At 41.9% G+C, this 26,317-nt stretch overlaps 1 protein-coding gene across 1 annotated transcript in view; it reads right to left on the bottom strand.

Moving 5' to 3' along the window:
- pde8a (phosphodiesterase 8A) overlaps positions 1–25,484 on the bottom strand; it is a 34,381-nt gene extending 8,897 nt beyond the window's left edge. Inside the window, exons 1-11 of the mRNA XM_028401991.1 lie at positions 24,017–25,484; positions 6,880–6,936; positions 4,257–4,447; positions 3,244–3,300; positions 2,952–3,006; positions 2,697–2,785; positions 2,035–2,113; positions 1,200–1,340; positions 543–631; positions 405–456; positions 284–326 (exon numbers count right to left, since the gene is read on the bottom strand). Coding sequence (XP_028257792.1) covers positions 284–326; positions 405–456; positions 543–631; positions 1,200–1,340; positions 2,035–2,113; positions 2,697–2,785; positions 2,952–3,006; positions 3,244–3,300; positions 4,257–4,447; positions 6,880–6,936; positions 24,017–24,169 — 1,006 coding nt within the window. The 5' untranslated portion in view covers positions 24,170–25,484. The remainder of the gene's footprint in view (positions 1–283; positions 327–404; positions 457–542; positions 632–1,199; positions 1,341–2,034; positions 2,114–2,696; positions 2,786–2,951; positions 3,007–3,243; positions 3,301–4,256; positions 4,448–6,879; positions 6,937–24,016) is intronic.
- Positions 25,485–26,317: the final 833 nt, after the last annotated feature.

Here is a 26,317-nt window from a genome sequence, read left to right as displayed (position 1 = left end):
TATGTTTCAGCTCGATAAAGCACGGCTCTGGTTAGTTTCAACATTTTAGGTCTTGATTAAAGAAAACAATGACTTTCTGGCACGGTTTAATGCATTTGTGAAGTATTTCTAAAGTTCACAAAGCTCCAGTTACCAAATGTAACTGTATATCTTATGTATTTGTTAATGTTAGCAATGTGAGTAATCTATGAATGTTACACTGGAACTGAAAATAAAACTGGAATATCATGAAATATCTTCCACAGAGGTTAGCGAGCAGACAGAACCTCAGCATGGATCTCACCTGTCTGAGACTCTGCTTGCACACGTTCACTGGACTTATCACTCTGCACAGACAAAGGAGAGAAAAACAGATTAACATCACACAAGCCAGGAAACTACTGACCATCAAATCCAGACCTCACCTTATTATTATCATTTAAAGGCCTGTTGATAGACACATAGTGTCTGATTTTTCTGTGAATGATAAAACAGATTCAATCATTACACATTCATATATTATTCAGTTAGTAGAACTCACATTTGACAGGCTTGTCACTCACCCTCCCTGTCCAATTACAGGTGTGATCTTCACATTTTGCTGAATGCTGTCTCCATTCTTCTTTTTGGCATAATAAATCCCCTGCCACTCCTGAATCATGATCAAGAGAATGTACAAACATTTTTATTTAACTATATAGTAAAAAAGAAATTAAAACATCCGATGGGTGTGTGTGGTGTTTGTGCTACGGGCCGGGGAGGGTCAGTGTATTTCAGAGAGTAGCAAGTTGCTTTAAAGGATAGAAGGGGAGCGCTCCTGGAGTCCAGCAGGCTCGTTTCATGTCTGTCCCACCTACAGGCTGCATCAGCAGCTTAAAAAGACCCTTCCTGCTGTTAGCCTGTCTGGAACTGACCTTCGTTCTCTGTGTAGTAAGATTACAGCACAGCCGACGGCTGCTGTTCTTATACACATGAAACAGGGCTGCTGTGGACGGCCAGTGGTGCAGCACACGTGGATGCATGTGCACGCATGCATGCACGCACACAGAGGTATGGGGCAGATAGTCATGGTGATTATTATGAGAGTGATTTGATTGTGAAGCAACGATCTACAATGACAGTGATATTATCCAAAGTATGCATGGAATGTTACAACCAATAACAGGAGGGTGATCATTTACTCCTCGATAAAGTGTAGATGATTATAAAGAGTACATTACCTTTCCTTTCCGTATGCAGGAGTTTATTGTTTCAAGGAGATCAGGCTTATTCTTCTCACTTTTAGGCACTTCTATTATTTCCTTCCCTATTAGCTCGCCTTGTTGGTAGCCCATAATGGACTCGTAGGCAGGATTCACATACTGTGAAAGAGAGCACAACACAAGCGTTCAATCTTCATCTCTGATGGTGATCTACTGTTTATAAAGATCCACAATGACACAGTGAAGATTGCCAACCAAAACAATATGCTTTCAGAGAAGCTGACCCATTTGCTGCTTATTTCACGGAGGTCAAAAATATTACGTGGAAACATATGGTGACTACACAGGCTGCAGTGTTTCAGTCCATTCAGATGACAGAGACCGCAACTATCACTACTTAGATCTGAGATCACAAGACATGAACAGATGCTAAAACTGGAAAGAAAGAGGGAGAAGGAAAAAGAAGAAAAGAGAGGACACAGCCTGGGAAACAGATGAATCTACCAGCTCATGTTATTTGCTCTGGCAGAAAACATCTGGACCCCCTCTGGTTCAAACTGATTTCTAAGCCTGTACCAAGCCTCTCTCAACCCTTTATCTTATATAGGGTGAGTTTGATAAGAAGACTATACAAAGGAGCAACGTCAAAGCCCTTTCTTAAACAACAAAGGTGGCTACGTCACGTCAAGTTTTGTTGCTCCAATGCATCAGAAAAGCATTTTGATCAGAGAGCGTCACTTTAGAAATCAGGAATGAACTGAAAGTTTTCTGGAATAACTCACATTTGCACATTTTTGTTTTCTAAGAGGAAGAGGCATGGACAGAGAAACTAGAAGAGAATTCAGAAACTCACCTGAATTACTTGATCTTCAGAAGTGATCTCTATGGCCTCTTGGCTTTGTTCTAGAGCTGTGAAAATAGCATTGCCAGCCCTGTGTGTAGAAAGAATACCAGAATCATTGTTAAGAGGTGCAGCTTCAACAGAGATGTAACAGGCATCCAAAATAACATTTCTGCAACAAATTTGAAAGGTACAATTTATGGTTTAAGACCGTTAGTTCAAAACATTCAAAAATTAACTAAAAATATCAGCACAATGTGAAACTGCCATCAGTCAAAGATGTGTATGTGTGTGTGTTACAGTGCAGAGATATTGACTAAAGTTAGCATGTTAGCCAGCTAGCACTGACCCATGTATTAATCCTTCAGTCACACATGAGAGGATGAAGGCTGCCTAGAGAGTCTATAATTCTGACTTCTTGTCCATCATGTAAACAAACAGGCAGTCAATGAGAGAAATCCTGCACACAGCTATAAGCTGGATGTGTATCTGTGCCTGGTAGCAAGGAACACATACTTCCTATTAAAAAAAGTTGGGCTAGAAAACAAAAAAGAAAAAACTAGACATGATCCAGACAGAAACAGCTACCTGCTGTAGACATAGGTAGGAGGTTAAATAAGAGCACTGTGTAACTAAACAGACTGCAAAGACTGAGGTGATAATGCACGACTCACCTCAGTTTGAACTGTGCCCGCACTTCTCCATGCTCCAACTGTAGCAGCTCATTGTAGCAGGCCATCATATTGGCATTTTCCACATATCTCTGAGAGTAAAGCAATAAAATACCCATCACTCTTTGAAAAAGATTCATGCATGTAGTGCATCTCTGTCCAAAAAAGGCAGTGCCGCTGTACAGTGTGTGCTGACAGCGGAGATGTAAAACATATCAATAGATGAACACAAACACAGGCAGCAGCAACGTTGCTCACCCTATTAAAGCCGGCATTGATCAATGGCATCACAGAGGCTTCCTCTCTGTCTGGCCTTAAAAAGAGAACACATGTTAGCACTGAAACATCGACATGACAAATGCTTGTTTAGAGAACATCAGAGGGTTGCTACACATGACAATCTGCAGGCCTACAGACCTCCACTGAGTAAAGCATCTTAACTTTAACAGTAGAAGAAGAAGAAGAAGAAGAAGAAGAAAGAGGAAAGAGGAAAGAAGAAGAAAGAAGGAGACAGAAGAAAAGAGTAAGCGGGTCAGCAAGTTGTACATACCTTTTCACAACAGCGACTATCACAGTGTTTTCTGAAGAGTTGACCGCTCTAATTGACCTGAATGTAAACAGAGGGAGCCTTTTAGCCAGTGAGCAGGCTGGCGGAAAAGCCTGTGGCATCAAATCAATGTATTTTTCAGTTTTTCACGCTCCGATTCTCCCAGGCAGGCAGAGCCCAGTGGTGGAGCTCTGTGAGCAGGCCTAGGCCTCTGAAAGAATGCAGTGTACAGGGCCACTCATCCGCCTGTGGTTTTCCCCAGCCAGTGGTCATAAAGGCCCTTTAGTTCCCCGTCGGAGCCTGTGCGTGTACACTGAACATATGGATTGGCTAAAATGAATAGGGTTAACATACAGCCTGGGCAGGGCAAATGAATGTTTGTAAATGTGTTTTTGGTTTCGGCAGAGGCTAAAGATAGAGAGTGGTATGGGCAAGCACCACTCATTTCTCAGTGACATGACTCTACTTGGTAGCATGCAATAGAAGCTAGGGAGGCCAAACATGTTGGCTATTTGCCCCCCTACAGAGTCCTGATCATGTAATGGACTGTAACACATGAAAAGTTGTTTTAAAACTGAGCATCTGGTCTGAATTTGGTTGGCAACAGAATTCACATTAAGTTAAACTGCATCAGTGAACACTGTTAACCCAAATGGACAGTTGTAAGGAGGAAAAATCACAATTAATATGGAAAAAAAAAGATTGATTATGTTTGTCCAAACAGAGAGATAAGGAATGGAACCTGACTGTCTGAGGAAATGGACAAAAACATACAAACACCTGAAAGAGCCACAAGCAGGCGATCAATGGCTGAAAAATAACAAATAAATGGCTGCAATGCTCACCCTCCACTTAGCCAAGACCGACAGCTGAACTGTACTAAAATCATTTCTACATAAATCCAGTTTAAAACTCGTTATCATTGTGGGACGAGGTCGTGAGGGAACATCCCACTGCATCCTTCCAGAAACACCACATGACACAGAAATGCATCAGTGATAGAGAGCGTCGCTTACCGGCATAGTGCTTCAGCGTCAAAGTGTCTGGAATGTCTGTGGTCAATGATGACGAGGTCATGATGCTTCTCCAAGAAGCATTCAAGAGCCGACTCAGGTGTTCGCGCCATGTTGCACCTGAAGTTGGCCTTCTCGCATGCCCAGCAGAAGCCATTACTCTGACTGTCCTCTTTGGCAAAAACTAAAAGTACCTGTGAAAAAGAGCAAAATGACCAGTTGTATATTTGTAAGTGACCTCTTGCACATGTGATAGCACTAACACAACTACCAAAGAACACACAGGATTGCACAGGATTATATAACACATGGGGAGAACCACGTCTAAATGACGAGTGGATAAAAATACTTAAGAAAAAGCTGAATTAAATGTGCAAACAGACAAATCAGTTATCCTCATGGCATTATTGATGTTTGTAAGAGCTTTTTTTATTATAATAATCATCACACATTGATTAAATTATTGTTCACTGAGAAACCAGCAAAGGCTCACAATTAAATACACACATATTTCTATTAGATTTATATGGAATTGTACAAGTAGCTGTGATCTGATTACAGACACTGGTATATAACTAATCACACATTGAATGCTCCCAACCTGTGCTTTAAAGTTTGCACACTAAATAAAAACCGAATCTGAATGCGGCCTGACCTCAGACCTCAGGCCTAGGGTGGACAGGCCCTGATTGATCAGACTCTGCTCGCACAACGGGTGCGTCACAGATTTTATTGTGCGCTGTCATGATCTATGACACAATTAGTCGAGGTGGCCTTGACTGGCTGCGGTCCCTCCCACCAGTCTGCCAAGGCTGCGGCCCAAAGTGCTGCTGCTGCAACCGTCAGACCAGCCATTGAGAGCTGGCTCCCTCTCTGCCTCCGTACTTTCATATAACCCCTTACTTGCGTAAATACTGGACCAGAGATTTAGGCCTGCCTCCAAAAGCAGCGCTGTACTAAGAGTAGATTTATGAGTCACTCTCTCAAACAGACGTCATCTCCAACTGTTGGCAGGGAGCAGAATGGACGTAAAGAAAGAAAGCTTGTTCTGCAGTTGTGCGTGTTTCATCACACCTGTAAGGTTGAGTTAGGACACAAAGACTTGACTTTGTGAAGGAAAAGTAGAAGCACTGCCCTCCTCCTGGAGCACTGCTTGTTTTGACAGTTGTCTTTTTAGATTCATGCTGACAATTGGTGTGGCACCGAAAAAGCAGCCTGAGGCGTGAAGCAGCAAGCCCCTCTTATGCTCGAGAGAGGCGTTGCTAATGCAAACCATATTCCACATGAACATTTTCCCTACAAGCAGCAATAAGTGTCCGGGTCATAAATACATCACCTCTTAGTCCTGCAGCTATGTTCGGTACGCACAGGGAATTAGATCAGAATTCCACATTGGGATGTTGGTAGAAAAGTCAACATTCCCGCAGAGGAGGTGGTGGTGGTGGTGGGGGTGGTGGTGAGGGAACATAGGCCGAGATAAAGTCTTTTCAGATGCCTGTGCAGGGAGTACACTCAGTACCCCAACAGACATTAAAGGTTAAATGTTTCTGAAGTGACAGCAAGAAGATAAAAACAACCAGTCTGAAGTGGGTGGTAGAGGATTTTTTTGGCAGCGTCTGATCACTCTGTCTAGAAAACATCATTGTTGAAAAACAGAGAGGGCCCGGCCAGATCCTGTGGACGGCGAGAAAAGGAGGAGGAGCAGACAGGAGGAGGGCATGACAGGATCAGCTGTGAGTGACAAAAACAGGAAGGGGATATCTCTCTACCTCGTTTTCCTACTGTGGTCACACTGGAGTGCATCAGACAATGAGTCTGTGCACTCATACATGGAATTACATTTCAGGACTTCGAATGTATCCACTCACTGACTTCCCATTGTCAGTGTAATACAACTTAAGCAGCTGTTGTTTTAGTAAAAAAAAAATGTTTTTTTACTTTTATAGGAAAGCAAACTGTCCCCATTAGCAATCAATGTTTGGTGTATTTACACAAGAGATGAACAAAATGATCTGAATTATCAAGAATTTTCAGCTCTTGCAAGAAAGATGAAACCATCTGTTGCATATCCTCAAAATGCTTTCCTAAATTCCTAAAAAGCTTAAGTTCTCTCACAACAGCAGCAGCAGCACATACCAAAGGACAACACGCACAAACTGCATAATGAGCCACTGAGCGTCACAGAATGCCCTCTCTGCAGTGACGAAACTGGTCCAAGGATCCTCTGTGCAGCTCCTCCATAGCGTGCATTGTTCATTATGGTATGTTCCTGGTCATAAATGTTTGGCCTTGTTGCCTTGGCAACTCAAGACCCCACAATACGTCCATTAACAGTCCATCCCGCCTTTGAATGTCTGACCTTTTCCTCTAATCTGACAGAGGTGTGGCATCTTTGAGAGATTCAGGATTAGCTCTAACTGCCAACAACAGTAGGTGACGTCCTGAAATGCTAATCCTTGCAAAATAATACCAAATATTGACAGTCACACCACGTTCAAGCTCAACAGCTCAGCTTAAAGCTCCACATTGGTCTGGACTATTCTCTGGAACACTCTGTGTGCGCTGAATGCCTGAATACATTGAAGTACATCAATCATTCAGATGTTTGGCACTGTTTGTACAATACCTGAAGTGGGTCTTTAAATAACTTCATTGGTCCAAATTGCACCTCTGTTAATGTGGTCTGAAAGACAACAGGAAAAACACAAGGATTAGAAAAAAAAATTCAATCATTTTAAAAAGTTAGCATTATCTTTGATATAAACTGAGATGTAAGAAAATACAGAAAAATAACAGCAATGTTATTACAACAAATAAATTGAAAAAAATATATAATTTGCATGGTTACTATTTTATTTTTAAAGACAGATGATACTTCATGTTTAGGGTTACGAGATCCCTCTGATGAATGAGTCTTTAGGATATAAGAGGAGTACTAATCCTAAAAAGTAGAGCACCAATCAGCACCAATCACAAACGGCATCGACTGATGCAGTCCTGTTATGTTTAACTATGTTTTACAGCTGACACAAAAAAGCAAAGTTTCCATGAAACAGCATTAATGGCCTGAGTAGGCAATGTCCACCATAACGGCCCTGCCAGCGCAGAAGGAGCCAGAAAGACAAAAATTCATTTAAAATGGGAAATTTAAACAACAGGTATAGGTGATGGATAAAATATAGAATGAAACACTTAGACATGATGTAATGTTAATGAAGTGTAAGGTCATGGCGACTTTCAAGTACAGTTGATTCAGTTTTCCATGTATTTCCATTTTATACTACTTTACACTTCCGCTCTGCCAGGCAAATATCGCACTATTTACTCGACTAGCTACAGCGATGCTACTTTACACACAAACCATCTTTAGTCTCAACAGAAGCTAAAGATCACAAATCATATGACAAGAAGCCCATTTTCAATGACATTCACACTTTTACATTTAAACTGACTTTTTTTTTTAAAACACATTTAATAATAGCCCCAGTGGTACTGATCTTTTCTGCAACATTAACTCCACTAGTTCAGTGGTGATCATGAACCTTAATTCTACCACATTTATTATCATTTTTATCACCTGCAATAATAAAATGATGCACAAACCAATCAATAATATGTATTTTTTTTAAGAATAAACTGCACTAAATTAGCACTTTAAATATTGACTAATACTTTTGTACTTTACGGTTTGAATACATCCATTTACTTGTGTTTCTACTATATCTAAGCATCTGTATGTTTCTTCAATCAGGGCCTGAATAAGTGGTGATTATTGACAAATAAAGAAAAAAAAAAGACAGATCTCACATGGACAGGTTTTGAACTCATTACACTTCCCTTACATGAGCTTATACTCTTTTCTGTCTGCAAATAATTTAGCTTCCTTCCTGCTAAATGGAACCCAGCTCAGGGGTTAGTAACCATAGCAACCAAGCCCCTTGTGGACCGCCATCCCTCTAGAATTCCTCTTCTCCGTAAACAATCTACACATGTGAAGAGGAATACAGAGAGGAATTTCAGAGCGTGCCGGTCTGCAGTAAATCACTTGCTTGCTAAATTGTAAGCTTTTTGAAAGCTCAATGAAACAACAAAGAGGAGAGAAAAAAAGAGCTGATTAGCCCTCGGTTGTAGCCAAATTGACGTCATCACGACACTGGGCCGTTTGTTGTAGCTGTCCACAAACAAGAAGTATGGAATCAGGATGGCTACGAGCTGATGCTCTGCGATCATCTGATCTTTCACAGACACGAGGACCTGGTCGCATGATAGCCTCATGTGTGCTGGGGAAACAGCATGCATGCATGTGTGTGTGTGTTTGTGAGGCTATATAATGAGGACCTAACTTATGGAAATGCCACAAACCCATGATCTTCCAAGAGGGTTTGACTAAACAAGACCTATTTTCCCTGTTGTCAGATTTGATTTATATGATCCCGACCACGTGTGTCAACACAAATAACTAACATCCTCAGTTTTATTAATTTTGATTAGAGATTCAAACCACTCATTTACTTTCCCGTGCAGAGGAAACAAAACATTCTCTCTTCTATAGACTGGTGCTGGGTAAATGTCACAGATGGTGGTCACACAAAAATACACCATACATTAAAAAAAAAATCATGTTTCCACTGTGTGTGTGTGTGGGGGGGGGGGGGGGGGGGGGGGGGGGGCAGATGAGGTCAGACTCTTGATGTATGGAGTTTGGCCACAAAGCCTCCAGCTAGCTGCAGCCTAGCAAGAGCAGAACACAGCACACTCTCTCCATCCTGGGAGACTTCCCTCTCTGACAGTGACACAACCAATACAACTGCAGCTGAGGTTGTGTAACTCGAAGAGCCAGCCTGCCCCACACACAGAGCTGAACCAGTCTGCCAGCCTCTTTGAGCAACGTTCTCCTCATGTACAGTACACACACACACACACACACACACACACACACTGCAATGAATCATTCAGCCAAGCATTTGCATCCCGCAAACATCATGCTGGCACTCAACCAGAGGCAAACAAAGCAGGGGAAGTGGGTGAGCAAGTAGGCCAGGCAGGCGGGCAGTACAGACATGGTGTGTATGCCTGCGTAAGCTACGTACCGCCCTCTTGTTATATGCTGCTGTGTTTGTACCAGTCACACTGAGAACTGTGTGCGTGTCTGTGTGTGCACAGGGCAACTGTTAATAAGATGACAAGTTTGTTGAGCAGCAGGGCAGATGCAGTTTTTTCACATTTGTGTAGAAATAATGATTCTCTGAATTAGGACAGAGATAATTACAGGAAAACAGCCAAGCAAATATAGTTTGGTCTTTGGTTTTTACACATTATGCAAAAAATATGCATTTTTTTCATTTATTTTCAAGTCTTTAACTAATAGTCAGTATATTTATGGTTATACTCCAAAATATATTACAAATAAAATCCAATATAAAGCGCAAAATACTAAGACGTCTTAACTATGTTACAAAAATACAGGTCATCTGTATTCACATGCAAATGAAGTCCTCTAAAGTCAATAACTTTTGTGGTGTTGCTGTTGCAGGTAACTGAAAATCAGTTAGTAATGTCTGACAAAAATCATCCTTCCTGCAGTCATCATGGGGCTTGTCACTGAAAGAGGATGTGGTAGCAACACCAGGGGACAGGGGGCAAAAGAAGTGTACAGTTGAACTCAAATGTGAAAGACTTTCAGTCTGGAAACTGACCCCTGTCACCACACAGGAGACCCCTGACCGGATCTATGATATCATTTTAAAAATAACACAACATTGCCACAGAGCAGAGTATGTCCCATACACATGTCTGTGCTGTTATCCACAACAAACTCCAAATGATCCAGGTGACAGCTCACTGCATCCTGAAACTCCTTGGGTCAGAGGAGAAGTGAACAACAACATGTCAGGGGACAATCTGCCACTTCTCAGGCAGGTCCTGAGAGACTTTTCCAAGAATTTGTAACCATGGATGAGACTTCAGAGTCCACCACTTACAACTAAAGATAAAACTAAACAGTGCAAAGTGACGGGCTCTGTTCTCTGGGATGCAAAGCGGGTGCTGCTGGTGGACTACCACACTGTACCAGTGGCCTGCCGCACTAAGTGTCAGCTAGGGATGAAATCCTGAAGATTCAGAGAAGACAGCTGAGGAGTGCTCTACCAAACTACAAATCAATAAATGACTTGCTACCTCCTCTGCAAGACAAAGGTAAACCCTCAAACCACCTTGACAGGAAGTGATGTCACTTCTGCTGTGGAGCACTGATAGGTGAAGATGCCAACCAAGGGATCTGATGACTGCTGGACTGTGTGTAAATGCAGGAGGAGACAAACCTGTACTAGCTGATAGAAATCTGACTCTTTCCACTTAAGCCACAATAAAGATGAATGAAACATTGTCCCAGCTTCAAAAAATGTCATGTGACATCACACCTTCCATGCCCGTTCAGGCCCATGTGACCACATCAGAGCTGCTATGTAGCTCTGCAGTCATCCTGAGGAGCATTCAGTCCCCTGCTACTCTCATTCAATACACCTAATGTATTTACATAGTGGAGTTGCCTCTGACCCTATATCCTGCTCCCAGGGTATCCAGCCCTATAGATCTCCTCCTCTTTCTCCTCCTCCTCTTGATCCTCCTCCTTCTCCTCTCCTCCAGACCGCCAGCTCTTCGGCTTCATACTCATAGACACGTACACACACACACACACACACACTCTACACCATACATACTGGGAGAGTGGCTTTCCACTAAAGTGAAAAACAGGAAATTGGATGACATTGTTCGGTGCGCCGACGTCAGCAGTGAGAGATAGAAAGAGTAAACAGCTTCCTCCATCCCAGAGCTGGGACCAGGATGCAGGGAATCTTGGGATGCCTGTCCCACTTGTGCTTCTTAAGAAAATGTGCAAGCTGCCCCCATCCTCAGATCCCCATCCCAGATCCTGTTCTCTCTCTCTCTCTCTCTCTCTCTCTGTTCCTCTTACATCCTGACATCAGGAGGCTGACCTTCCTTATAACTTCCCCACATGTGGATAAGTAGAATATCCCACCCATCTTTCATAAACCTATAGACAACATCAGCATTTTCTGCTTAGAAGAAGAAGTGCCGCTCTCACAACTTGTGGCGGGCCATGTGTTTGTGTACGTGTGTGTTCCTGTTGAAAAGTGTGGATCAAATGGAGATGAATCAATGTTCTTGATTAGGTGTGATTAAGGGCAGCAGTCCCAGCCACAGGTGTGGATGCACACTGTGTACCAGACACACAGAGAGAGACAGTCAGACACACTAACTCTCACACACACTGAGCTAAGTGATGGGCTAAATGGCACAGAGTGACACATCAACCTCACCACACGCTGAGAGCCACTCAGATAGTAGCGCTAGCTGCCCGTGCTGTGTGTGTTACCTCAAAGAGAATAATGCACTTTCATGTGAGGCCACTTGCATTTGCTGCCCATAGATCTGCACTCAGGCTAACAATAAGAATGGAGTTTCAAACTGGCAACCGCTCCTAGCTTTAATCAGGAATCAACACCAAAACAAACACTCAGCTCAACTAAATCTGAGAAATATGAAAACCAGGCATATATAGGTGATCCAAGTTGAACTGGAAAAATGGGTTCTTCAGAGGTTCTTTATATCACCGTCCAGCAACAGTCACACATTATTTTGTGTATGATGGGAATGTAGTTTATTTACTTCCTTCCAATATAAGGAGATCATATTGTTTTTCCATCACACATCAAGGTAGAGTTTGATCAATCATCGATTCATCCATTTCAAAGTTATAAAACACAGACCATGGAGCAGGCAGCCTTGAGTTACCTGCATGCAGCAGCAGTCATACAAACTGGCTGCTGTTCGGTCAAACAGGCCTTTTGACAACATCAAAAACACAATACAGCCAACTCCTCCGCCATTTCCCTAACTTCCTTGAAGACAAGCTAAAAACCTGAGCTGCTCGACTTTCTGTTCTGGGCCCGGTGTGAAACAATTGATGATAAAGTGATAAACGTCTGATGAATGTGTGCAAGTATTCAGAGGTCTAACGTGTCATTTTATCTCAGCTTGATCGTCCACACCTATCAAGTTATTCCCATTAGGTCTCATTTTACTCCAAGTTCCAGTAAAATCAGTGCTAAATAACAAAACACAGACTGTTCCTCATAGCCGATTAAAAAAAATCACAGTCATCTAACATAGCAATGTAACTGCAGTTTGCCCATTTAGAAAAATAACTGTGGCCATGTGCATTCTGACTCCGTCCACATGTCTTATCCATGGTGACCAAGCTCACAGTCAGCCAGGCAGAAGACTTTAGTTGAGTCACTGGCATGGCTGAGGGAAACTAGGCCACTGTGGATCGGTTTGTCCCAGAACATCCTTGCTTTCTCTGTATTTCTATCTCTCCCCCATCTCTCGTGCTCTCTGGCAGAACGTACCACAGAAGGAAGATCAACAAAAACTACAATGCCCAAGTGAAGAACATCTTTTGAAAGTAATCTGATACTTTTAATATATCAAGCTAGATTCCTAGTGTTTTTTTTAATATCTCTGTGTGTGTGTCAGATGCAATGTCATGAGGTGAACAATGTGCCTCTTTTCATTGACTATGACAATTGATCAACTGTGCACACATGACGGGCCAGAATAACTCGGTACAGTGAGTGACTATACATTTTAAAATAACCTTATCGGTATTTGTAATCATTCGCACTGACATGAGTTTTTCTGGAGCCACAAAACAAAGGACACATTTATTATTATAAATAGAAATGGAAATGGAGCTGCAGCTTATAATTATTAATCATTAATCAAAAAAGCCTTCTTATAAGTGATAGCTTTGAAGAACAAAACAAAGAGGATCCATATACAATGAGCTGAAGGAAGCAGGAACATGCACACATTACCAGTCCATACTCTATGTATATATCTATTGGATAATAAGACATTTAATATGGATGGGAGATAAATAATAAGCCGTTTATTGTCATCAATCAATCTATTAATCATGTCTTGTAAAGAATGTCATTAGAGAATCCATTGATGGCTATCTATGTCGGCTCCCAAGAGGGCCCTGCAGTAATGCCAACAACAGACATGCATAAATATCTAAAGATATCTCCACAAAGCCTAATCAGAGAACAGATTATGAATCTGATTGAATGTGCATTTCACTGTGCTTTTCTGTAAAAACAAAATACCAAGTTACTGTTACAATATTTAGCTGTTGTCTACGTCTTAATTGACAATGTGTGGAATCAGCACTGAGGAACAGTATACTGCTTGCTTGCTTGTTGGAGGGCTACTTGTAGATTCTCAGTGAAATCACATATAATTCAAGCAACGTCAGTGGACACTGATGTGTTATGGAACAGGGAAGGCATCAGTATCCTCTTTTACACAGAGACCGCACTTCTTTATGCTGCCTTTGTTTATTCAAAATCGTGATGCCGTCAAGGGCATGTGAGCGTCACACAATCAAAAGTTTGCCTATCAATTGTCTCTTGTGGTGCATTTACAGCGTTAGCCCGGCCTGTCATAGACGTGCCACAAAACTCAACGCCTCCGTAGCTTTCTAACAGAATGCAGAGGGTCTGTGACCCTCTCTGAACACTATGTCACAATGCTGATAAACATCATCATGCCTCATCAACCAACATTAAAACCAATACACACCGGTACCAGACTGACAAATGATAAATGTCACAACTTTCCTTGTTTAAGTTAAATATGGCTGTTTTTATAAATTCACTAATTTTCAGCACAATCACTGTCTTCATAATGAAATCTGGTTATGCACAAGGGAAAGTGACAATGGATCTTAGTGTGTGGTGTTAATCGTTGGAAAGTTAAGTAACAGCAAGTAATCCAGGTTACATGCATGCTTCAGCCACTTCAACGGTAACAGTTCTCTATACAGAACCACAATTAAATGAAAATAAAAGGATACAGTAAGGGAAAGAACTGCAGCTTGTATGTACCGCAGTACTGTGAACTGCTTTTTACACATGCTGTCCTAAATAATTTCTAATCGCACACACACCAGCGCATATACACATTCATTGTTTTTCGTGCAGAGCTTCCAGAGTACGCCCTGACCTTTATTCTGTCTGCAGTGACATCTCTCCTACCTCACTAGATAGTGCGGAAACTCAAGCATACGGGAATGTACACACACACACACACTCACACACAGAGGGAAGACACCGGGTAACTCACAGGAGACTGAACTTGTCCTGGAATTCAGTCCCAAACGCCCTTGAATGACGTCCGTGGTATAAAAATACAGAGTTTGCAGAAAATGGATAGGTTATTTCATCCTTGGTGACCTGTCCCTGTTTCTCACATGCTGCAAGCATCGCCTCAGATATCACAGAGCCTGTCAGATTATGTGATCCAGCCATCCAGTTTAAAACAGACAAATGACAAGTATATATTTATTACCTGCAAGTTAGGTCCACACAGCACACACAGATACTCAAAAGAGCCAAGTACAGCACACAGTGTGTACTGGTACTTATTTTTCTCCAAGTGAGAATCTGCTTGAAAGTACGAGAAGAAACAGATTGAAGGCTGTTTGCGACTTTACTACATGTAAGCTAACTGCCCAACTTAAACTTGGCTTTTTGAGATTTCAATTTAAACAGCAGATGAGGTTTTAATGAGATTACATTGCCATATGTCTGTAACATTTATGCATCTCCTGTGGCTGTGTGTATCTAAATGTATCATCCTTTCCCCAATTTCCATCTTCATCTTTTCAAATGCCTCGAAAGACCACCGAGTGTGTCACCATGACCACTTATTATCAGGGTTTGGGATATAAACAGCAATACAAGCAGAAAGCACAATGAAAAAACTATGCAGCAGCAAGTGAGTTACATTAAAGGGCGCATGCAGCTATTTATTGCACTTTCATAAACTTAGGCGGTACTTGAAAAAAGCCTGTACTTGGCATTTTAAAGTAACTGAAATGGAGTTTAAGTAGCTATGCACCCTCCTAAAAAAGTTCTAAGTAGCATGTGAACAAATCCTAAATGTTTTCAGATTCCAGCTCACCACAATGCACAAAGTGACGATGGCATGGAGACCTACTTACTTACGTGCAGGACGTACGTGCTAACTGGCTAACTGCAGTAGCCTTTGCAGTGTATGTTCAAGTGTGAGCTTTGTGCACTGAAACGGACAACGTGTTGGAACAGTGCAGTTGGAGTTAGGGATGCACCCGACTTTTTTAGTCCCAATAACGATACAGATACCCGGGCTCTGCATATCTGCCAATACCCGATACGATCTGATATCAGTTCCTTTGGAGATATAGCAAGTAGCAGTCAAACCTGTTGGCACAGCAAGCGTTAAATACCTCCATACAGCTGACTTTTTGGCTCGCTTCATATTGTTCTATGCGTGTGTCTTGGGTCAAGTCTATCTGCATGCTGCGTGTGCTGCTGACACATGATGCATCATGCATCACAAACATGAAGTGAATAGATAAGCCCTATGGATCAACTCTATAATCCAATACCAGATCTAGCTATTCAGTCAATACTGGGGCTGATATCAAATATTAATTAGATCGGTGCATCTTTAGATGGAGCAACAGGCAACAGATTTGACGAGTTATTGACAACCAAATGTCAGAATGCAAAGTGTGTCACACAGATCAGGGAGACAAAAACACTGACTTAAAAACTAACTAATCACTACATCATCAAAAGTATCCTGAAAAGTTTGCAAATTAGTACAACACCTGCAGATCAAATTCTCTCACACACCATTTAGAAGGATGCAACTCTGCCATTAACTATGAGCTGAGTGCTGCTCAGGCTAACCACATTAACATTCTGCCCTTCAACACATTTCAACATGGGTTTATTTTCTGCGATGGTGTTATAAAAGAAAAAGTAGAGGAGGGACACCTTGTATCGTATCATGCCAGCACCCAACACCAATGAGTGCCAATTCATTAAAGACAGAAGACAAATCCACAAGAAGCTGAACACTTTCTCTAATGTTAACCTTCAAGGTATTTCTGTCCTTATCCAGATTACTCTGAAATCCCCATAAGACCTGGACAATCCTAAGCTATCCAGGACTCTGGGGCAGCCCCTTACTAAAACCTCCCCTTCCTCCTCTGACCCCCTTCAACACCACTACTGCAGGCCGACACAGTACTAGCTTACTACTCACACCTACTTCCAGATAACACTGCTGTTCTGCTGTTTCTAAACAGATGAACTAACACCTATTATAATTATGTTTATATTCTTCTTTAACTATGTGTGCCTTTTTTTTTACAACCCCTGCTATCAGAGCGTTAATTTCTCTGTGAACTACTGAATGATCAGGTATGTGTGGTTTCCTTTTCTACTTCCTCTTTCAGCTCAGTCAAAATAAGGTCAAAGGCCAATAAGGCACAAGGACAGGCTAAGAGAAGTCTAAGTCGGACGCTGCCTCGGTCCAGTGACACTACAGTGCACTGTAATCTTACCGGGAACCTTTCCATTGCGGTCAACCCCTCCTCCTCCTCCTCCTCCTCCTAAATCCAGCCAAATACATGACAACAAGACAACTAAACTACACAAGCAGGACTTCATTAGTCCACTGTAATTTTGTAGACGCAGCCATACCCAGCTGCACACAATCTTAATTACCCCACCAGCATGTGGCCTAAAGAGAGGATTAGAATTAGCAATACGTCCACGAGTAGGCCACCCCTACTCCAACTAGCGACTCAGCAAGGCTCCACCTCTCCATAACAGCTTATATGTTTTTGAAAATATCACAAGTACTACTCTTCAAATGGCCGAGAGCATTAGATAATCACCAGACTCCCCCTCCTCTTCTTCACCTGCTAAAACAGGAGCACTGATGTCACTGTTGCATGAGGGATTAGTGAGTGACACGAGCTGGGGCCTGGCACACAAACTACACTTCATTTAAAAACACACAGACACACTGAATGGCAGCAACTGCATGCTGATGCACACATTAATGGAAGCTTTTGAGCACACAAAGACACAGAGCCTGCAGTAAATGCACATATATTCTGTCGTGTGTGAAATGTTCTTAAACAAAAAAACTGTGTATTTACATTTAATGAAATACGCCACATACTGTGAAAAATCACTCCACACTAACCACCTGTTGAAATGTAAACACCGCTGAACTTTGGACACGTGCTTGGATCTTCTGCATTGAAATTCTAAGCAGATTATTTGAAAAGTTCTGCTCTGTGGCGTCTTTGAATGCTTTATATTAAGATCGCTAGCTTAACTCATGTGTTGAAATTGACAACAATAGTGCCACGTGCCAAAGCTGCAGCCTTCTGCTACACAAAGCCATTTTATTGGTGGGAAATTCTTGCTAGCTCCAGAGTTACACTACCAGGAATCAATTCTCTGTTTATAAGCTGCAAATAAGAACAGATTTCTAGTTGAGTAACATCAGCGACAGCAGGAAATAAGTCAACAATATGACAATATACTACTCTGGTGTCTTTTAAAGGGCGAGAGTGTTGTGATGCAGCACTGATCAGAAGATACTAAGATAAAGTTGATTTTTTTTTTGTATAGATTTGTGTGTTTTTTGTTGCAAAATAATGATTTACAAGCGCCAAATCCTCTGTTAAGGTATGACATATAAGTCTATATAACAACTTGTGCACTGACAGAATAATAATAACAATATGATGAGAAATGAAGTTAAGTCTACAGAGTAATATTTTATATAGCTACAAGCAGCTGTTCTTGTTGCGTTGCTCTCGGTTAGACGAGACGACCGGTGTGGAATGTAATCCAGCTGGGGCAACAGGTATAATAAATGACACAGGTGCTTTTGACAGACATGCAGGAATGTCCATCTATTAGAAAGCGTGTTCCATTGTCTTTCATCATTTCACACATGCATGTCAAGGATTTTTAATGGGGCATTAGACTCATAGTTTCCACTGAAACATTTCCTGCTTTCCTATAGCTGCCAACACACAGACTACAGCACATCTAACCTAGTCATTGTTTTGAAACTTCATTCTGTTACAGTCAAGCACTCTAGTTTTGATCTTTGCAGGGGGGAGAAAAAAAAATAATCGATTTTGCCACATCAAAAATATGGCAACAAAAATGTGGAGCTTAATTTCTCATTCATTTCTCAACGCTAAAAACTTAGCTGGTCTTTAGACTGAGTTGCTGTACTGACCTTAAATGCGTTCTATCAACCACACACCTCCCACTACAAAAACAATGTGCACCATCTGCGCTCTGCCCTGTAAATATATTAGGGGATATATTGACTATGGGTACAGTATATCTACAGAGCAAATCACAGGGCACAATCCAAAGAGTTTTGCGTCACAGCCATGCCCATTCAAACGAAGGAGGAGACAAGCGCTGCTGGCTTAATGCACCGTGCAGCAGGTGAATGAGTGTCTTGCGTGTTTACTACAGCCAATAAGCTGCAGGCCTGTTTACTTAAATCCGGTGAGGCTCTTGTCTGCTCAGCACTTCTTTAGAGAAGAAAGGCAGTGAAATGAAGTCAAAGCCGCTAGAGCATTTGGATTCAAAAATAGCTTCAGATCCACTGCCAAATTTTACAGTATAATATCCATCAGGTTTAGAACTTAATACTAAATCTAACAATTTCTGGTGCTTTGGAAATCTTACCCCAGGATGAGTCTTTTTTTTAGAAAACCGGACTGTATACAACCTTTCTTTAGTTTATTCTGGCTGCAAGGACAGTGGTATGATGGAGCGTGAAAACGTCCAAAGTACTCCAGTAACCAGATGCTGTTAACATGTCTGTTCGCATTGTTAACGCGCTGTGTTGTGCACGGTTACAGCAATCTATAATCACCACATAAGGCTCTCTTCCAGGAGAGATTAAAAACACGCCTGTGGACACTGACACTGTGACACCATGTAAGACAGATGACTCTCAGATGAACTCCTTCCATTTGAAGAACAATGGTGGTGTGTTATGTAGAGGGTGTCCCTTTCAAAACCACTCATAAGTGTGGGATTATGTACCTACAGAGTTCTCAGTATAGAGAGGTAGGCACATGACTGTGGACTGCGGTATCTGACTGGTGCATTCCCATTGGAAACAATAGTAAATAGCTGTGATGCCACCAAACTTTAGACAAGAGGACGAAGATTAAAGCAAGTCAGAAGGTCACTTTAAAGATGACACAGAAACTTAAATGTACACTAAAAAAAACTTGGTGGAGCTCCATCTAACAGAAGCGTAGCAAACACCTAGCAGCTCTGTAGTTTGGCTTAGCACGACTAACATGGTTCTATCCAAAACTAACTAAATCCACTGACAAATCTCAATCTGCCATGCATTTTGTGTACATACATACAATATATAAAAGAGGATAACAAATGTAGTTTTGATAGACTCTAGATGACAACCATAGCTTGGCACACGGTCCACAGAACAGCTTGGCAGTTTTGCACTCTGTTTTTGTACAGATCAAGCGCGCCACATTTCACAGACTCCTTTAATTTTTCTCCTGTCTGATTTCAGTTTAGCACACTTCCCATGTAAGCAAATATGAAGACTAGAAACTAGATGTGTCAGTCCCTCATTACAATCTGAGCTCTGGGAGGAACACATTTTTTTAAGATGTCCTGATTCTTAGGTTTTACAGGCTTTGTGCTCTTATTCTGAATGATGAATATATATATATTCACAGCAACAGCAGTGATGGACGACAGTAGACTTGTTACAACATAGCAGCACTGACATCTATAACATTCAAAAATGAAACAACCCACTAAGGAGACTGACGACACCAGCCTGTTAACGAACCAGCACCAGCACCACACTGCAGATTTCACGTGTACTAATTAAGGCCTCGGTTGTGTTGTTAAAGCTAAATTCAATAGGAAATACTGACTCAAAATATTCAAAGATATCATATCATCTGATCGTAAAATATTGTGACAATATCAATATTTACTTTGGCCGTGACCTTGCTGACCTTTGACGCGGCCTCACACTCCACCTCATGCTGGCAGTTTGCCCTGACAGTCTGCCTGCATGAAGGAGGAAGCTACACACACACATCAGTAGCGTAACACCCCGATGCCGGCAGATGTTGCAGCTTAGAAGGCCTAAAATATTAGAAGAGGCACATTGGAGGAGGAGCTTAAAGGGCCATCAGTGGACCTGTGCCCACTCATTTCTACATTCCTGTAAGCTTCTGTAACAGAACAGAGAGCACTGCTACAAAGTAAACATTTGTAGTGCCTTGTTTTGGAAGAATACCATTTCAGTAATCTCATGAAACTATCACATGCTGACCTTATGATACTAAATTCTTAACCTGGAGGGGGAGCGGAACAAGCTTTGAATGTGGCCTTATTTGTTAAGACTATTTCAAAAACAATGGGAGGTTCTGTTTCATAAGTACATGCACTGAATTGACACCCCGCAAGAGAGCAAACTCTCCCAGATGAAGAGACCCACTGTATCTGCACTCGGGGTGACAAAGGGATTTAGTATCATATTATCCTAATTTGATTTCTGCACAGGATTAACGTTCAGAGTGTCAGTGCAGTGGCAGACCTTTGTGTCATCACACCGAGCTTCGGAGCTGCTTAAATGTTTAGAACAGATCGTTCTAAGGAACAAGCGCTCCAGTAAAATGTTGGACATCTGATCTCTAGAGCTGCCTGTAGATCAATCAGAAGACTCCCTGGGCCCCATCATGCTTCCTCTCCACTCCTTCTGCCCATGTGCCCGTGAAGATAAAAAAAAAAAAATTACCCCCCTCACTGCCCCCAAGCAGACAGGAAGAGGAACAGAGGGACACTTGAGCTGACATTTTGTTTAAATAAAACATATTGAAAGTTTCCTGTGATTTCAGTGAATCAGAAGTAGAACAAATGTTTTAACAGTATCTGAGGAACAGCTGGTCTGTTAGAGGTGAAGCCACAGTTAGCTTATCTTAGTGCAAAGACTCTGAGACAAGAGGGAACTAATGAACAAGTTTTCTTGTTTGTTTAAACCGTGCCTTATAACACCAGAACTTTGCCCCAGTGGGATTCAAACTGCTAACTGTGGCTGTGCGCCAGGGGTTACTGCCATGCTCTGAGCTATAAAAGACCACTGTACGGGTACACATGACATCTTTGATAGACACAGATAACACACACACACACAGTCCCATCATCTGATCCATACAGCAGCTGTAAAGACAACAGTGACTGGACCATCTGTGTATGCGCAGAGGGAGACGGCTCCACTTGAGTGCTAAATCATGTTAAAAATAGCTACATGCAGATGAATGTATTAAGTATTATTATCTCCGAAGAACGACTTATAGACCAACAGAAAGGGGCAGATGGTTTGAAAGTTTGATGGTCCTGAACGAACGAGAGAAACAGCCAATATCAGTCTCCGTTCTCTCGGCCAGCTGAAAAAAAGCACAGTGGATTAATTCATCACCATGCTAAGCCTTTGCCCTCCTCTGGAATAAATTACCCAATGACTCTCAACTTAGACTAAACACACACACACACACACACACACACACAAACTCTGCTGGTCAGAGAGAGAGAGAGAGAGAGAGAGAGGACACGCAGAAACAGTGGGAGAGGAATGGCTGCTGGCCAGGTCAGCGGTGTATCATATCTTACTCTTTAAAAGTACCATGTATCACATGATGCGGTCGGAGCTTTTAAAGTGTCTCACAGCAGCAGAGTGTGCCGCGTCACTCCTGGGGATGGGAGGGTTAAAACGGGTAGTATGGCTGAGTGATTCCACCACTTATGTTAATGCATGCATAGATGCCGGAATCAGGCAGCAAGCAAAATGGCATTACTCTCTAGATACTTGTAAGATTAGCACCTTTTATTGCCCTTTACCATTTATACTAAGAGGTAACGGTAAAGCTGATTCTACATTCGCTGTTCAGGGAGAGAGGGAGGAGAGCTACTTGATTTCCTTGAGTGGGGGCAATCAGACTGGAAAAGTCAAGGCTAGATAAATGGTGTTGTGTTTGGCTGAGGTATTTCTCTGTCTGTTTGGCTTCACACACACACACACACACATACATAAAGCCCACTATCACAGGACCTTGTACTTGAGCCTTATCATTACCAGAGCAGCCCAGATGGTAACGTACCCTTGACAAAGACTAACATCACACTCCCAAACTTCTATTGAATCTTTCTCACACTGTAGACGCCTGCACATGTCCTCTACCCGCTGCTGTCACTCTTGTTTTCAAGTCTCTATGATTCAAGCCAAAACTACAGAATATATAATAAGACGTCTACCTGGGTTACAATTATTAGTTTAATGTATTTATTCATTTAATTGTTTGGTGTAAATATTATGAAAAATCTTTCCAAAACACAGTAATACAGCCAGGATTTAATAAGTTAAATTAGAATATTAAATTGCTGATTAATCTTTCAACTAAGTGACTAATCAACTAATTGCCTCTCTGTTGCAATTAAAATGCTGCTATTCCTCAATAAGTCTCTATTCCAAGGTAAATTCCAAATTACATTTTAATGACTGTGTTGCTTATTTAATCTCTGTGCATACACACAATTCCACAACAATCAATTTCGTCAATTATTGATCACTTTTGAGGGAAGACATTTTTTTAAGCCCTTTAGCCCTTGAACGCATCACGTCAATTTGATCATGTTTAAAGAAAAGCGTGTGTCACAATATTCGCCGCTCGCCGAGTAAAGCACAGAGGACGTTAACGATGACACCTCACAGAGCACGGATTAACCATTTCCAGCTGAAGAAGATTTGTATGCCATTAGTCTAACTCAATCAGGGAACTAATTCAATCAAAGGCACGGTGGGCGTCTTGACGTGGGGGCATCTGTCACACTGACTTCTCACTGCATCCTGCGGTGACATTTGGCCACAAAATGCAGCTTGACAGAGGCCCTGAAACAGCCCGCGGCACATCAGACACACACAGATACACTCATGCACAACTAAATTCACTACATCACACTTTTTTTTCCCTCCTCCTTTTACTGTGCAGATGCTTGCAGTTGTACATCCAACAACATTACAGTGCAAGCTTCCTTCCACAGTGACTCTCCATATAGCAGCTACACTTCCTGGGTTAGCAGCAAAATATGGCATCAACACACAACTATTGTGTTGTTCTTCATAAAAACAACACAAAATTCCAAAGAACAACATCATCTTGATTAGAAACACCTATTTAGTGTCTGCATGCAAGCAGGCGCAGCCCATTTTGTTATATTTAGTGTAATTATTTGTGGTCCAATACACAAATGGGACAAAGTTTTTATGCCACAAAATCCTTTGCAATACTGACTCCTCGTCAGTCAGATGTCTGTGTTCATACAATGACGTGAAACACAAAGCTCTAGATAGAAGAGGACCATAACCTGCAGAAGAAGAGGTTAAAGCAGAGGCTGAAAGCTGTGTGAGAAACTGAGAAAAGCAACACAACATGTCTAAGATTTTCTGTGATACTGCTGCAAAAAAAAGCGACAACCTCCAAAAAGCTCAAGTTAGCATGAAGGGCCGGTGACCCCACGACCTTCCTCTGAGTGTGTATCACAGCCAGAGAGGCTTAAAGCCAAAAGAAATGCAATAAATATCTAAAACAGACATTGTAGTCAGCGTGAAAGTGTATAGTTTAACTCTCTTTTTCCTCTCCTGTGACATCTACTGCACACTTTTTTGCACAATATTTGTGGTTCAGACTGCACACTGTGGCCCTGTGTCTCTGTGAGTGTAATGAATGTAGATTCCCTCACCTTGCAGCTAGGGGGTTTTAGGGGTAGTCCAGAGGCAGGATTTCCTTGATGCTGAGTGGTATTAGTCTGCTGGGGTGAGTGGGAATCCTCGGACTCTTTTCCACTGTGGTAGACCACCCTATCAGAGATATGAATACTTGAAGCACAGCCCATGCTTCAACCCACTTCAGCCTCTTTTCTTTTTGCGCAAGTGCTTTACTTCTGAGGCTACAGGAGTGTCATTCGGCCCTCTATTGATGTTTTTTTTGTTTTGTTTTTTTTTTAAAGGTCCACTCTTTCTATTTAAGGTTTCATTTTTTTAAATATATATATATATTTATATAAATATATATCATCTAGGCCACAGCAAAGCCGGTTCTCCAATTTCTCTAACACAAGGCATGAATAATATATCTATCTAACCCCCACCCCCCTGACCAGGAAGCTGATTTCCTCCCTCTGTTTTTCACATGAAGTTAATTGGGAGATCTTTAATCAAAGCAGCTGTCTCGTCCTCAAAAAACTTGGATTCCGTTATTCTTCAGCTGCTTGGATCCCCATGGACGATTTTTATCCCCTCACTCCGGCTCCTCTTCTCGCCTTCTTCGTACCACATCACCATTTTCTCATTTCTCCTCAACTTCACTGTTATCAAGTAGGCCTTAAACACACCATGCAGTTCCCCCCGCCAGCCTCATGCAATAGTTTTATCCATTTTTTGTGTTCAAGGTTTCATGTGTAGTCGTCCTCCTCCACCTCGAAGCCATTAAAATGATGTCTGTGTGTTTTTTTTCCCAAATTCCTCTCAGTGTCTCTTTCCTCTCTTTAATAATCCGGTTGCACACTTCAGCTCAAGACACGGGCCATAAACCGGTTCTCACGACACTTTGCTCCAGTCCTGAGCGGTTCATCATCAACAGGCTGAAATATTCACACTGCAGAGTGTTATTCTGTCCAGTCCTTCCGATGTCAGGCACCCTTCGTAACACATAATGCCATGAAGCCCGACACAACACTCCATTTATCAGCCCCAAATTCACCAATTTAGGAAGCGGGGAAATCTTGGTGGATGGCTTACAATCTCCATTCAGGCATCCGCTGCCGGGCTGAGGATGATCCGCCTGATATATAAGAGGTCCAAACCCGGAGGTGCAATTGGCTACAGTGTTACCAGGCTTCGCGATTTTCTGTCATTCTGGAGGAAGAAGGAGGAAAAAAAGGATGTAGAGGCTGTCAGATTGTAACGTGTGGAGGTACCACCTCTGGAGAATGCAATCGCTTGAGAGACACAGGAGGGAAAAAAAATATCTTAAAAAAAAAAAGACCGCTCCGTGTCCACAAGTTTCGGCTCTGAAATCGGCAGGATTATTGTGAGGTTGACGCGAGCGGAGGTAAAAGGCAGAACCGAGCTACATACTGCTGATTTAATGTTTGTCTTTTTGTCTGCCTTTTCTGGCGTTTGCCCTTCCAATTCTTCAGCACTGCTTGACAGCGGCACATCCAATAAAAGCACCCGCAAGGATTGACCTACAGCCTTTACTGACGCCAATGCAAATGAGCTGCGCCAGCCAATCAGAGGCGCGCTGCGCGCCGCTGGGCGGGGCTTCACGGGCCGTGGGAACTTTGAAAGCAGGAAAAGGAGCCTCTCTCTCACAGGCAGACACTGAGCTGGCTGCAGGTATGCTGTCTCAACTTTTGCAGTGCACAATGCATGAAAACCGGCTGACAAGTCAGACTACTGAGTTTAATTCACTGAGAAAACAATTTACAACAGAACATGTAGGTTTTAAAGCAAAAGCAAAGATATGATAAGATAAGATGAAACTTTTTTTTTGCCAGAGGTTACAGGTTACACATTACAATACATGCGTATAAATATAAATATAAAAAATCCCAAATCAAAGCACGCAGTGAGCAGTGCGACAGTGAACTCATGTCATTTGTTGACAGTGTAACATCATTTTCTTTCTTCTTTTTCTTCTGTTTTAGCTTCAAAAACTATAAAACTATCATCTTACCCTGCTCAGACAAATGTGTGAACAACTTCGCAGAGCATATTTTCTACAATAATCCAAAAGCCAATAAACAAAACTCTACCCATCAGATACGGACTTCCTTTTCAGCCTATAAAAGGTTGGATGGTCATCTGATTTTGATGTTTTACTTTTCAGGACAGAAATACGCCACTAATAATTATTTAAAGTGTTTATAATTCATAAAAACAAGCGGCTAACAGAGGATGTTGAATGCATGATGCTAATGCTCACACTGACATCATGCAGTCATGGTGTAAAAAAATAACATCAGAGTTTTACTTTTGAT

The sequence above is a fragment of the Parambassis ranga genome, chromosome 3, assembly GCF_900634625.1.
Source record: "Parambassis ranga chromosome 3, fParRan2.1, whole genome shotgun sequence".
NCBI lineage: Eukaryota > Metazoa > Chordata > Actinopteri > Ambassidae > Parambassis > Parambassis ranga.
Note: the sequence above shows the minus strand (reverse complement) of the source record. Positions and strands in the feature narration are given on the sequence as shown.